The sequence below is a fragment of the Monomorium pharaonis genome, chromosome 5 (genome assembly GCF_013373865.1).
Source record: "Monomorium pharaonis isolate MP-MQ-018 chromosome 5, ASM1337386v2, whole genome shotgun sequence".
NCBI classification, from domain to species: Eukaryota; Metazoa; Arthropoda; class Insecta; order Hymenoptera; family Formicidae; genus Monomorium; species Monomorium pharaonis.
This window is the reverse complement of record NC_050471.1, coordinates 25,897,117-25,912,274: the sequence shown is the minus strand read 5'-3', so window position 1 is coordinate 25,912,274 and position 15,158 is coordinate 25,897,117. Positions and strand designations below refer to the sequence as shown.

At 31.3% G+C, this 15,158-nt stretch overlaps 1 protein-coding gene across 1 annotated transcript; it reads right to left on the bottom strand.

The window, feature by feature from the left end:
* Positions 1–4,123: 4,123 nt before the first annotated feature.
* Positions 4,124–13,962, bottom strand: LOC105837947 (trifunctional enzyme subunit alpha, mitochondrial). The gene is made up of 11 exons (XM_012683153.3): positions 13,219–13,962; positions 10,110–10,219; positions 9,688–9,960; positions 9,330–9,580; positions 8,393–8,776; positions 7,614–7,784; positions 7,325–7,547; positions 6,753–6,962; positions 6,360–6,555; positions 5,635–5,837; positions 4,124–5,347 (listed from the first exon to the last, which is right to left on the bottom strand). The coding sequence occupies exons 1-11, from the start codon at positions 13,292–13,294 to the stop codon at positions 5,144–5,146; spliced, it is 2,301 nt and encodes a 766-aa protein (XP_012538607.1). The 5' UTR covers positions 13,295–13,962; the 3' UTR covers positions 4,124–5,143.
* Between the last annotated feature and the right edge of the window lie 1,196 nt (positions 13,963–15,158).

The following is a 15,158-nucleotide window of genomic DNA, read 5'->3' as shown; positions in this document are numbered from 1 at the left end:
ATCTTATTACAATCGCAGTTTAAAAATAAAACAAGATTAAGGTTAAATCAGAAATTTCTATCTTCAGATCGGTTTATTCTTAAATCTAGAATATCATAAGATTGTCATAAATTTATTAAATTATTCTAAGAAAATTAATAAGATAGCATCAAAAGTCATTTTATTCTAGATTTAAGAACTTTTCATTTAAGAATAAAATATTTTTTTTGATAATAAATGCGTTTGATGTTATACCGATCCTATTTTATGATAGATCGAAGAGATAGCATTAGGTTTAAAAATCTTTTCTGTGGATGTAAAATTTATGAATTTGTTGTTGACGTCATAAAGCAATAAAACCGTAATGAGATGAGAATCACGAGGGCACGAGTTAGAAGTTGACGTAAAGATAGCAAAATTCTGTTTGTCTAATTCCACGTGCATTATCGCAATTTGTCAAATGTATTTCACGACATCAATAAAATTCATACGGAGGAACGTGTTACGTAAATAAATAGAAGGAACGTATTAAAGTAAATAAATATAAGTTTTATTTATCAAAATATTCTTTAAATAATGCAACATTATTTATTGAAAGATCTAATAGAATAAATTAAAGAAATTATTAATAAACAAATAATATAAAATATTTTTCTAAATGTCACTTTAAAAACGAAAAGAAAGAGAGAAGCAATTTATTTTTAAGAAACATAGGAGAAAATATTTATGAAATATTTATTTAGAATAATACTTTTTAAATCAATAATTTTTTAAGCTGAACAAATTAATTACTTAAAAATACTCTAAATAATAATTTATTATTGGAAAAAAATATGGAAATGTTTGACTCGGATTTCGTAAAGTAGTTTCAATGTTTCTCAGAATTAGCGTGGTTCGTTCAAAACGCGACGCTGTAGAGCTGAAATGGCTTTCACAAAATGGCCTCCAGGAATGCTTTCGATAATCATTGACAAAAGCGCATGCAATTATATAGTTGCACACAATGAGAATATCTTTGAAGAAAGTTTAGTTTATCTAATAATTATATATTTTTATATTTTTCAGAAATAAAATCCCATTTTAGTGTTTAAAATACTTTTCTAGTTCAAAATATAATATTTTCGTTCTTGTTATTTTCTTCTATTCACAAATTCTGTACGTTTAGATAATGTTGTGAGATGACGGAGACTCAAGACGCATCCTGGATACATAAAAACAAAGTTTCGGGGATATTTCTTTGCGGAAAGAATGGTTTTTGTTGAAGTATATCATGCGAGGTTTTTCTACACAGAGTCAGATATGAAAATAATTGTATTTGGTCTAATTTTTAGTTTAACATAATTCCAGCAAAACTGTCTGCTTTTTCCACTCGCGCGACGATTAGCATATCTTTCGGCGAGATCCGCCGAATTTCTGCTAATAATATGTATAAGCATATGTCGGAGAGATTATTGGTGACGAGACTTTTTTTTTTATCACGTATCTCATCTAAAGTGCATATTCTTCGCAGACTGTCGAGACGTTTCTTATCGCGGACGATTATCGTGTTTGATAACTGACTCCGGGACGTGAGGAAAATATACGGGATATGAGTAGAACTGACGTAGGAAATACCGCCGTGCGTTTAACATTCCTTTTAGAAGGAGGCGGTTTAACCGCCTTATACACTTTTCCGGGCCGGGTGTGCCAGAAACAGGACGAGCAAAAACATCGCCGCCGCCGCTGCCGCCGCCGCCGCCGCCGTCGTCGTCGTCGTCTCGCGAAATGTCCGATTTTCTTGCGTCAGCCAAGGACTCAGTCTCATTGAGCGATATTAATGTTACAAACAGGTGTGCTGGGACCGGTAGATGACGCAAAATATCCTCACGATTACCCTTTGCGTTCGCCTTTATTGAAATTCGTCTGGCGAGACGAGAGGCCGCGGCGCGTGGTGCCCGCGCCAATTCCAATTCCCGCGAGACGGAACGCAAACACGCACCCGGGATCGCGAGTTTTCACGAAGGCGATTTTTCGAACGAGGTCGCTGCCCGATACGAGCCTCACGTAACTGACATTTGTCAGTTGTGTTGCGTTGCAAGCTAAATTAATGAGAATTATTATACTTTTAAATAGAGAAGAAGATGATGTTACGGCTCTCCTTTACATTTTGTACGACTTATTAGACTTTTTGTAATAATAAATATTTTAAATTGAAAAACGTTTGAGCATGCAAAGAGTATCTCTTTACTATTTCTAAAATTCAGCTAATAAAAATTAATACATCTTAATTTAGAACTTGTTATAAACTTTGACACAAAAAATATATTTTTTATTTCAAAAAATTGACTTTTAAATCGCTGGCCTTTATTCGGAGAGAATGTGTTTATATTACGGAACGTTTCTTGAAATTATGTAATTTTATTGAACGTTTATTACTTAAAAAAAAAATCTTTATATCAAAATAGGTCAAATTATATCAGAAGAATCAAATTATAGATCAAATTATATCAAAGCAGATCTAATTTTACAAATCGATTGATAAAATTAGATCTGTTCTGATATAATTTGATCTATAATTTAATCCTTGATATGAAGATTTTTTTTACGGGACAATAATGAATATACATATATAATCTCATTTTATAAAATGTTAATAAAATATCGTAAACATGTAAAATTACTGCCTTATAGTATTTGTCTTTTCGAAATACACAACTTCTTCCTTTGATATTTTTTTCATTAAAAACAATAGAAATATTTTAAATAATTTTGAATAAGTTACAAGAAACATTCCGTATTTTTATAAAACATATAGCCCCGTATTGAGGGCTGATGATATACTTTTAAAGATGTTAACGCTTTTCATCATTCTATTTTTATTTTATATTTAATGAATGATAAAGATAGAACAATAAAAAAGAGCATATTATATCTTTATAAGCGCGTTCTGAATATGGGTTATAATTTAGAAGTTATTTAAGGTTTTATATAATTATAATAACAAATCTATCTAATAGAGTTTGATTGATTTAATTAGTTTCATAGTCACATCTATAATATGCAATTAAATATAATTTATAAAAATTATAGAGTTAATTTTTGAAAATGTCTAAATATGAATTCCTTTTTTAGTGTAAACGATTGTGAAAATTCATTATAGGTGATTTGAAAATAACGAAGAAATTGATATAGACATAAAACTATACGTATCTAATTTATGTTGCTCCAGAATCGACTCGAAGAAATGATATCGACACAAACAAGAGTGCAACATCTCTCGACTGTTGCATCAAGCTAAATATTTCCATTTCTATATTGCGTCTGCACGGGCAATTCCGCAGGATAATATTAATAATTGGATTGATTATTAGGTTTTTTTTTATTAAAATCGAAGCAATTAATCGGTTACCATGCAGGAGTTTTTTTACAGATGTTATAATCATAGTTAGATCAAAACGGTATTGACGCAATCAAAATTGCGAATTACAAAACGAAATTTCCAATATAAATTATATATATGCACAATAATAAATGAGAAACTAGATTAATGTGTAAATAACACAAGTAAAAGATAAATCTTTTTCCATTGAAGCGAATTTTGGCGCTTAATATTTTCTGTGAATTTATATACAATTTGTATTATATACAAAAAGTTATAACGTGCGCGCGCTTTGCTTCCTATTTCTTGCTTTTGTCTTTTTGCGGACTATTTGATTAAAAATCGTACCTTTTTTTCTCTTGTAGTGTCCGATAATTTTTGTTTTGTTAATTTTGATAAAACATTACACGAAAAGCCAAAAAAACAATAGACAAAAGTGAAAAAAGGAAGCAGTGATCATATTGTAGATTAACTTTAAATGTTTGAAAAAACATTTATCAGAAAATGTTCTCAAACGTTAAAATAAACGTTCTTTAATAACAACAAAAGAGAGTTTGACGTATTATTAACATTAAAAACATATTTTCTAAGTATTATAAAAATATTTTTTAACGATAATAAACTTTAAATATAAAAAATTTTTAATGTTAAAATTTTTTACTTAAAAAAAAGAAAATTTATTTCATTATAATTTAACATTTCTAGAAATGTTTTTTCAGACGTTTTAAAAATATTTTTAAAGTGTTTTTTTTGTGTTCTAATTGGATCGAAAGCAAAGACGTATCATAGGTTCAATATACAAACTCTTTTATTTCTAATAAATTTTGCAAAAATAGATATACAATATTACGGCTTCGCTTAATTTACAATGTTGTAAAGATATCTGTAAAGGTATCAAATATTTGTATGGCATATAAAATTCTCGAAATTAATAAATGCACGAATCTATCTACAATGCCTTCTCAAAAAGTCGATGGGCGTGGGACGTGTAAATACAAAGTCCAAAAATATATACTATTTTAGAAATCGCGATAGTCTCGGCGCATTATGCGTGACACGCATTATAGCCCCTTTCATTTGACCTGCACATATGGAATCGCGCACGTTGTAAAATAAATCTCGTGTGAACAATGTTGTGCTAAGTACATTCAAAGCTGTATTTTTTTTCTTTAATGTCTTTATTCTGATAATGTACTTTCTTCATCAAAACATTAATCAAAAATAACATTATAAAGAAATTAATATAACTTTAGGACTGTACACATGAATGTGAAATTCGACGAAAATTTTAAATTATTAGTATTTCTGAAAATTTCTTATATAGCTTAAAAAATTGTGCTTTATAATTTGTAACTAACAGATTATGTACATTATCTATATTATCATTCTGATGAAAAGAATTCGTTAACAAATATGCATTTCAACGGAAATTAACAGTAACTGACTAATCTAAAAGACTCAATTGCGTTTACAAAAATATAGTGCGCAGTCCTACGTTTAAAAATACAAATTTGCATTGGTTGTTTATTTTATCACAATAGCTAAAAAGATGTTCAAGTGCTTTTTAATGATTGGAAGATGGTAAATATTTTTCCAACTTTCGGAATAATCTCCCAACGAATTAGCACACACGAGATATAACAAATGTAAATTCCAAATTGAGTTGCAAGATAGCAAAGGATTAATCTTCGCACCTTTCAACATGCTTGCTTTCTTTCTGAGCCTGAAGCGAACAAATGTAATACAGCTCTTGGATGAACATTAATCAACATAAAGATATACCGATAATGGATTTCTATGAAATTTTTATTTTGAATGGAATTTTCGTGTAGAATCATTTGCCATATCGAGCAATAATTGGCATGGCTTGAAAGCTTCGCCATAGTGACTTTGGAACTCCTCCATCTTTTTAACAAGTCGATGGGCGCCGTATGAATCGACCCAACGGAATGGACCACCCGTGAATGGTGGAAAGCCCAAGCCGAACACAGCTCCAATATCGCCTTCCAACTAAAATATAAATAGTTAATAAATAACATAAAGAAAATAGCAAAAAGGAAATGTAAACAATTATTAAAATAAAATACAAATACAAATATATAACATAAAATAAATATAAAATATAATTCATTTTTCAAGTAATATAAGGCTCTGAGAATAATTAAGTTTGAAAATTGCCGTGCGCGAGTACATTATAGATAGAAAAATCTGATATATAATATTATTATAAGTTTCATCATTCTTATTTATTGTAATTCATTGAAAATATCAAATAATCATAAAGTACGTTAACTTACGGGATTAGCTAAAATATTTTCTTCTAAGCACAGAACTGCTTCATTAACGAATCGCGAGACCATTCTCATCTGACGGTCCTCATCGGATGTGCTACCCTTAGGTTCAAGCTTATAATTTTTCAGAATGTCCAACGCGCCAAGATTTACATCTCTGTTCTTGGAGCCGGTTTCGTATACAAATATACCTTTACCAGATTTGCGTCCTAAAATTCACAAAGTGCAAAATCTAGTTTTAGCGTGACTTGACACTTTCACAGTCTGTCGGCGATATTTCCAATAGGATAACGTTTATCAAATTTACATATTAAAATTATAATATTATATGATATAATACATATAAAATTTATAATATTATATGATAACTTTTATAAAAATTATAATTTTTAAATAGTTTTTACAAAAAAAATTTGTCACAAATTTAATAAATGTAGTTCTATTGTGGATTATCAATTAATTATATGAATGTTTTTTTTCTTCCAAGGAAGACCGGGAGAGACAGAGAGAGACAGGGAGTGACAGGGAGAGACAGGGAGAGACCGGGAGAAACAGGGAGAGACCGGGAGAGACAGGGAGAAACAGGGAGTGACAGGGAGAGACAGGGAGTGACAGGAAGAGACAGGGAGAGACCGGGAGAGACAGGGAAAGATCGAGAATTCCTGCAAGATAATTTATCTACTAAATATATTCCTTGGAGAAGCTGTTTTTCACTACAACAATAAGCTTACCGAGAAAACCAGCCTTAACCATATCGCTAAGAATATTTGGGTTCGCTCCCATAAAGCGCTCGCCATAAGCTTTCGCGAGATCAACACTAATATGAGCACCGACATCAATGCCGACCTCGTCGGATAAAGTGGCTGGACCGACAGGGAAGCCGAATTTTTTTGATAGTTTATCCAGCTGCGCTGGATCCACGCCTTCCTGCAAAAAGATTGCATCGCATTTATATTTGCGATTTAGAATCAAAACGATATTAGTATGGTTGTGATATTATTATAGAAAAAGTCTGGTTATTTTGATAATTATAATGAGTGTGTGTGCATTGTGTGTGTAATCAACTTTCTATTTTTTTTCACAGCTGTGAAAAAAATAAAAAAATAACCAGTCCAACAGCCTACCTGTAATAGCCTAATCGCTTCCGACAACATGCAAGAAAGTATTCTTGTGGTATAAAATCCAGGACAATCGCCGACTGTAATAACAGTCTTGCCCTGTTTTAAACCAACGTCTACAGCGGTCCTGATTGTCTCTTCGGATGTTCCTTTGTGCGTTATAATTTCTAACAAGTCCATTTTATCGACAGGAGAGAAGTAGTGCATACCAATTAACTGTAAGAAAATATGTCTTGAAAAGTTCACATTGTATTTACATACAATATATATTGTAACTATTATAAATGTAGTTATATTGTAACTATTACAAATATATTACAATTTTAAAAATTAAATAATATTTAATTAGCTGATATACATATATATTGAAATATATATATACATCTCAATTTCTTAAATCAATTCATAAAAAGAAAACATTGTATGTGTATATGTATTACACACACAGTTTTCTTTTTAATTATAATTAATTTAAGAAATTGAATATTTTTTATGATTAGAAATACCTTTTACATTAAAATCATATTTATCAAATACTATAGTTTGAGATAAAAAATTAATTAATAAATGCATTTTACTTTGTCAGGGCGGCTGCTGCCAGCAGCGATTTTTGTGATGGGAATAGCGGATGTGTTGGTCGCGATAACGCAGTGACTCGGCACTACGGATTCAATCTCCTTGAGGACTTTGTGTTTAATGGCGATGTCTTCGAAAACGGCCTCGATTACTATGTCTGCGTCCTTGAAGGAGTCGTATTTTAATGTCGCATCAAGATGGGACAAAATTTTATCCCTTTCAATACTGTACAGAAAATTTTCGTTAAAAATCTTTTTATATATGGATAATTTTTATAAAAGAGATGCAAACCCGGAGATCCGTTTACGTTTCACAGCGTTGTCCAGGCCCTTCTGAATCTGATTTATGCCACGATACAGTCCGGTCTCGTTCGTATCCTTCATAACAACATTGAAGCCTTTGTCAATACTGACCTGGATGATGCCCGCGCCCATCAAACCAGCACCAAGTACAGCAATTTTTCTGCGCATATCGAATAATATCGATAATATTGGTTGACAAAAAATTTTGATAAAGTAATTTTAATCAGAATAAGGTTTCCAAAATAACGCGCTATTTGTAACATTATTGTTACTCATAATTTTATAAGTCTTATTCGATCTTCATGTTGATATTTACTTGTGTAATTTTATATACTTTTCAAAGTTTATTGAACTGTGTACCAAATATAATTTTCGGTCTTTTAAAACACAGCTATAAAATAAACCAGATTAGTAATATCACAATATTAAATTAATAATTAATTTAATAACAATAATACTGATGCTAATAAGTATCTGTTTTTCCATTTTCTTAAATACTGTAAATAATTCTGCTGCGAAAAAGTAACACATCAGCCAGGGATTGAACGTGGAATCTCCCGACTTTTCAGGGCGAGCATTATTGTTACTTTTATGTAACAAATTCAATGTTATTGTTTTTCAATCTTATTGAGACATTTCTTATGGTTTAAAATGCGTTTTAAATCCAAATTAAATCCAAAAATACTTATTCTGATTAAGGAATATTTGAACAAAATTAATTTTAATTAGTATAATTTTTTTTTTTTAAGATTTACTTGAAAAACGTACTTGACTGCACTCTTGGGCGGACCAAAACGATTTTTCTTGCACGCTGTCTGGCCGAAGAACAAACTGGTAAGACCTTTACACTCTGGTGTAACCGCCAATTGACCAAAACCTCTGGCCTCAGCGTCAAATCCAGCCACGGGACCCTTGTCCAGACCGACTCTCACCACCTCCAGAATTTTAAGCGGAGCTGGATACAAACCGTTCGTCATTTTCATTACCTGGGCTTTCGCTTTCTTGAACACCTGATCCTTGACAAAGTTGATGGATAAAATCTGTTGCGTTATCTTGTCCATGAGAGTTTTTGGACCGCGTTGGATCTTTAACTTTCCGCTCGCGAGATCCTGCGCTGTTTTTATTGCAGTTTCTTCTAGGTATCTTAATGTACTAAAAAAAAGTGATTTGATTTTTAAGTATGTAATAAAGTTTTAATTACACACTGCAACATTTATAAGCTTTACTCTAAAGAGATATTATGTGTACAATTAACATGTGTGAGAGATAAGACAAATGAGACTTTTCTGAACAGTTCATGAATATACGTGTAGGAGATATAAATTGTACAAGTTGCAAGTAAATAAATGATTGTTATTTAAATATTTACGGCGTAAATATCTTACATAATCATTATCATTAATTTAACGTATATATTTGTTTTCTGGACATTTACTACATTATAAGTCATTAGTCTCCCTTACTTTTACGAACATATATAAATTAAATAACTCTTACATATACTTTAATGTTTTTAGAAAGTATTTGTATAGTTGTATATTAAAAAAATATATACATATATGAGTAATAACTAATTATAACTGATATTTCAAAAAAAATATGTAACATAAAATGTCTAAAAAAGATTTGAAAATTTCTTGAAGAGAAATTAGTGTAAAAAAATGGAGCGTGTCTATTTGGAAGAAAATTTCTTCTTATATTTTACTTTTCTTCGGGCAATTCAACTCCCGGTCCAAGACGGTTCACCACGATATCCACTAGCCCAGCTTTCTTCGCTCTGTCGGGTTTAAGATTTTTACCAGTGAGTACCATATCCAGAGCAGTGGCAAGGGAGACCAGTTGAGGCAGGCGCTGAGTACCACCGCTACCGGGAAGGAGCCCGAGCCTTACTTCTGGCAATCCTAAATTGGTTTGCTTGTTGTTAACAGCGAGTCTGTAGTGGCACGCTAATGCGACCTGTATAAAATAATCAATGTAATTAATAATTTTAATTTTTGGATTTCTTTTTCTATCTTCCTATTTCAGCTAGACAACTTTTAATTTAATTGTGAAAGATACGTTACTTCTAATCCTCCACCGAGACATGGACCGTTAATAGCAGCAATAATAGGTTTAGTACTGTTAGCTATCAAATCCATAATTCTATGACCCTCCTTTGTTAATCGATAACCAGCTTCTGCATCTGGAAGAGCTTGTAACATAGTAATGTCAGCACCGACTATGAAATTGTCTGGTTTTCCACTAATAATAACTGCTGAATTTACAAGAGAATTTGATTGAATTTCTTTCAGTAATACTTCTATCTCCGCCATTAGTTCCTTATTTAAGGTGTTTACCTGTATAAACAATAAACATAATAAAGATCTGTGTTAACATATTCTGATACTTTTTTTAAGTACTTTTTTTTATTATCAAATTTAATCATACGTGCAAGTATATATGCACACAATTGTATATTATTGTATATATTATACTTCTATATTACTTTGGCATTTGGTGCATCTATAGTGATGACTGCTACATCGCCAACAGTTTTGTATTTAAAGTATTTTCTATTTGCTTCGGTTGCTAGTGCTCTTGTTGACTGTTGCAAACCTAGAAAAATAATTTAATAAATGTGAAATATAAGTAAATACAACAGCGATTGTACATACAAAAATATTTTTAAAACACACACACACACACACACACACACACACACACACACACACACACACACGCGCACACACGCACACACACGCACACACGCACGCACGAACACACGCACGCACGCACGCACGCACACATGCACACAGTATGTGCGTCAAATACAAAAATATTTATTTTTTTCTTAATTGTATTATTAATTCTACTCATTGTATTATTCTATTAATAATATGACTAATATCATATATAATATTAAAAATTATTCTTCTTTTATTTTCTTTAACACTAGTAGAAAAATAGATGAGCAGTACGAATGCTCCTTTAAAGGTATTTAAAAAAGTATGTCAGATTATTGAACCACGTAACAGTGTTACATGGTATTTACTGCTAATTTGCTGTTATATTGTTGCCTCTTTGCTGTTAGATTATGCCAGTATCTTATCTACGGTTTTTGGTGTTTTTAGTGTTTTTGCTCTTATTTTATAGCAAGTTTTGTTACACTTTTTGTTGCCATTTTATAAACATCAATTCAATTATTAAATTTTGCATTAAACTCATCTTTCTGTAAAAAAAATTATTGAAGATACTTGACAAAATATGCCCAGATAGCCAAGCAAAATTAAGCATATCGGGCAAATTAATGCACTGCATTTATGTTGTGAACTTGCCCACAATTTGCTGTCATTGTAATTTAACGTGGAACGAAGTTAACATCAGGAGAGCAAATAACCTTCATGAGTTTATAAAATTATAAGTGCATGCATTAAAGAATAATAAACTTGTCACATTGACAGCAATTGTGCATGCATGTTGACAAGTTGCCGTCAGTTTGTTGAATTCTAATATAGAATTTTACATGATGTCAGAACAACAGACAGTTTGAGGAAACACCTTGGCTTTAGTTTGATAAAATTAATAGGGAATAAGTGACAGCAAAATAACAACACGTTGCCTTTATTTGGCTATCTGGGTGCTTTTCTCAAATTTGACTAACTGAGAAAAGTGCACAAGCATAAATATATTTTATATATTATTATATAATAATGATTCAATCATATTGGGTATAAATTTTGTAAAATAATAGTTACAAATGGTTGAACAATTTATTTTATTGCATGTGATAATAATCTTGAGAGTTATCCATAATTTAATCTCTCAACTTGCAGTTTCAGTAGGTTGATGTGAGATCACATCAATCAATAGCTAAATAAGAGATTGAATTAATCAATTAAATAATAAAAACAAATAAAAAACAATAACATTATAATAGTAAATAGAAACAACTTAATACACATTCATAATTTCAAATACACAAGATATTTTAATTTTGATGAAAATTAAATCCAGAAATATTAATTTACAATTTATTATTTTAAGTCAATACAAAAAGTCAAAAAGCCACGCAAAGGGATTAATCCATAATAACGAATTATAAAGATCGAAATTTCTTGCTCACATATAAAGATGTTAAAAACATATTAGGAAACAGACGATGAATTAAAAAAAATTCTGCTAACCATATCAGCAATTTTTTTAAGTTTTGTAACAATCCAATTTAGTTTGTCCATATCTAATAAACAACATAAATTCATTCATTATTATGCAACTTAAACATACTCACTATCAAGTAAAAATTAAAAAGTAATAACATATTTTAAAAAGATCTACTTGACAATATCTAATGTTTGGTAGCAGTGAATCTAAAATCTCTATCTTTATGTGTTGAATGATTGTTATTTAACGATTAAAAAGATTTAAAAAGCAAGAGTATTCTTTTAAAGTCCTATCATTACAATTAAAAAAAAATTTATTCCCAATGATTGTTTAGGTCTTATTTTTTAAATTTATTTCTCTTTATATTTTCTTCTACTTATTCTATTTATCCTATCTTGTATTAAATCTATCCTTTTTATTTCAAAACACAAAAAAAAGTAAAAACACAATTATTTTAATCCTTTTATTATCTATATTTACGTTGCCATATCTATATTTTTGCATTTTATCTTCGTTTGTTTTATCTGAAGTATGTTTATTTCATTTTAAGTACTCTCAAATGAACTTATTCAAAATTTTTCGAAGGTTCGAATGATCGAACATCAGAAAAGCTTTAACTTCAGACTGGAATGTAAGTTTTAAATCATTTGAATCTACATTTACATTAATTTGAATCTTAATTCAGATGAAACAGCGTATAGTGAAGTTGGGCGATGTATCGCGCTGCACATGTAGAAGAGGCGATAAACGAAACTTTATTTATTTCTGTCTTGCAATAAATGCAATCTATGAGAATTCCTTTTTAATTCAAACAACATCGTATCCTCGGGCACCATTTCGAGCAGCTCGTTACGAATTTAACAAAGCTCGAACGTTCGCGCGAACGCTGTACTTTCGTACTTTGGACCTGCGGTCCAAAGTACGAAAGTACAGTGCGATCACGTAACATGCTTCGCTCGTGGATTTGCCTGTATGCCCTTGCGCAAATATAGCAAAGTATTCCTCAAAATAACATATGTAATTCTCAGTTGCCGGTGCCAGTTGTCATCGATCCCGACGACACGAAGTTAGCGCTAATCGACCTTATCCCTCCGATTGCGGGAGGGCAAAGGTCGAAAACGCGTATGCGCCGGCGCACCTATCGGCATCTTGCCCGATGCACCACCGGTCTAACATGTCCACATATATCCAGTGTCGAGAGGAAAAAATAATCAGCCGATGGATTCCCCTTGAATAATTCGCGTGTCGGTAAGTCTTTCGCCGGCCATTGTCGATCTCGAACGTCGTTCGTCTACTTCAGATTGTTGCCGACCGGAGGTTGTTGAACCTCTCTACCTCGCGTGTCCCAATGACACGTGTGAACACTGAATTTCGAAGCAAAAAAATCCGCCACCATCACGAGAGACGTGACGGGGAAGGACCGCCACCCTAGAGACACGGAGACACGTAATCACCTGTGCATTTCGAAGTGAAATTCGCGCTGGCGCGGGTGCAGCGCGCGAGAGCGCCGAACAGCCTGCAGCTCGCCATAATCTCAGTCGGTTCGGTTCGGACGGACACTCCACTCACATCGAGGAGAACGAAAAATCCACAAGTCACGGCGCGCGACACCGCGTGCGAAGGACACACTCGATCGTGCCTTGTCGCCTTGCTGCGGATGAAACGGCACGTCGGCACCGCTTGCGTGTGTAACTTCCTCGGTAAAGGGAAGAGAGGGGAGGGTCGGGCTACGGGATGGAGAGGGAGAACGTTCAAGATAGATTTGATTAACGAGGAATCGCGATTCTCGCGATTTAAGTTTGAAGTTCGAGTTTAAATGAAAATGTAAAAATATACGAGCCAAATTATCTTACGGAAGCTCGTGTAATCTCTGATTAAAAGTTAAATTTAAAAGTTATTAATTATAAAAGAGTGTGACAGTGATAAAAATTAAGTACAGTACTTTTATAATAATTTTATGATTTATTATTGTCTTGATGTTTTATACATGTCTCGTATGGATACATGTATTTAGAACTCGATAAGATAAGATTTTTATTTAAAACCGTAAATGTTTAATCGTCCAAGTTTGATTATCCACAGAGATATGATGATTGTACAAAAGGAATTGTAATTTTGCAGCAATATACATATATGATATTATAAGATTATGTAGCTATACACAATTATTTATAAAGCACTTATGTAATAAAAGAATCAAATTTAATATTATATTATTTAATAATTTATGTGTTAATAACCACAAATTTCTATCCGCAGTCGATAACGTCACCGTTCTTCATTTACTGATGTTGGTTCTTTTGGTATTCATAAAATTTACTCAATACAAAAGTCTGTAGGAAAGACAAAAAAGTATTTTGCTCTTTCCCCTAAAAAAAAATCTTATGGAGATTTATTTAAGTATAAGATGTATAAGGCGTACGAGAATGAAGCGCGAGAATGTCGGATGTTTCTTCCCTTGTATATATCTTGTGTTTATATCTTCTTTATAAATTGTTAAATCTGTGCCGATTCATAAAAATCTTGTCATCAATTCGTCGGTCAATTCGTAAAAATCTTAGTTTTGATTAATCGGTCAAACGTTTCGAACAGTTGCAGCATTATGTTGATCACAGTCTAGAAGTGTCGCATATTAGTTTAGAAGTTTGTATCTTGTTTTGATGTATTTGAATATTATTTTATTTGCAAGTTTTATGGAATAATACATGAATAACATAAAGAGATAGAAAAAAATTGTCGTAAATGTTGAGATAGTGAATTAATTTTTAAATATTACGTTTCTGAATCTCAAATATAAGAATCAACAGCAGGATTTCAAATTTAATTAATTAATATTGATGAAAGAAATTGAAAAGCTCATTGAAAGATAGTGATAAAGAGCTAAGTTTCCAGTTTTAGATTTCTTTTATTAAGATTTTTTTTCATTGTAACATTGAATTCTTCATGTCATGACGAGAAAAAAGTGCGAGAATTATCTCAATTCTCTCAAACAGCTAGCATATTTATGAAAGATTTACAAAATATTTATGATAATTATTTGAATGTTTTATAAATATTTTTGTGATCTTAAAAAACAGATCATGAAGATTTATCATAAATGTCATAAAATATATGTGTATAAAATACATATAAAATATTACAAATATTTACAAATATTATTATATATATACACAATTCTCAAGAACATGTTTTTTTTCATACATGCTATTATTCTATTACATGTCAAAAAAGATTAACAATTATTTTACACAAAATTTTTTTAGGCAAGAATTTTTTTTCAAAAATATTTAAAATAAACATCTTTAAAACGTCCAAATATGAATGTATTTTAAACGGCCAATAATGTACATTTTTAAAACATTAATATTACATCCATGGACGTTTGGACAAAATA

Coding starts and splice junctions, on each gene's coding strand:
- LOC105837947 (XM_012683153.3), bottom strand. CDS start 13,294: ATGGCGAGCTGCAGGCTGTTCGGCGCTCTCGCGCGCTGCACCCGCGCC. Junction 9,961..10,109: donor TAGATGCACCAAATGCCAAA/GTAATATAGAAG, acceptor TTGTTTATACAG/GTAAACACCTTAAATAAGGA. Junction 6,963..7,324: donor GCAGCAGCCGCCCTGACAAA/GTAAAATGCATT, acceptor ATTTTCTTACAG/TTAATTGGTATGCACTACTT.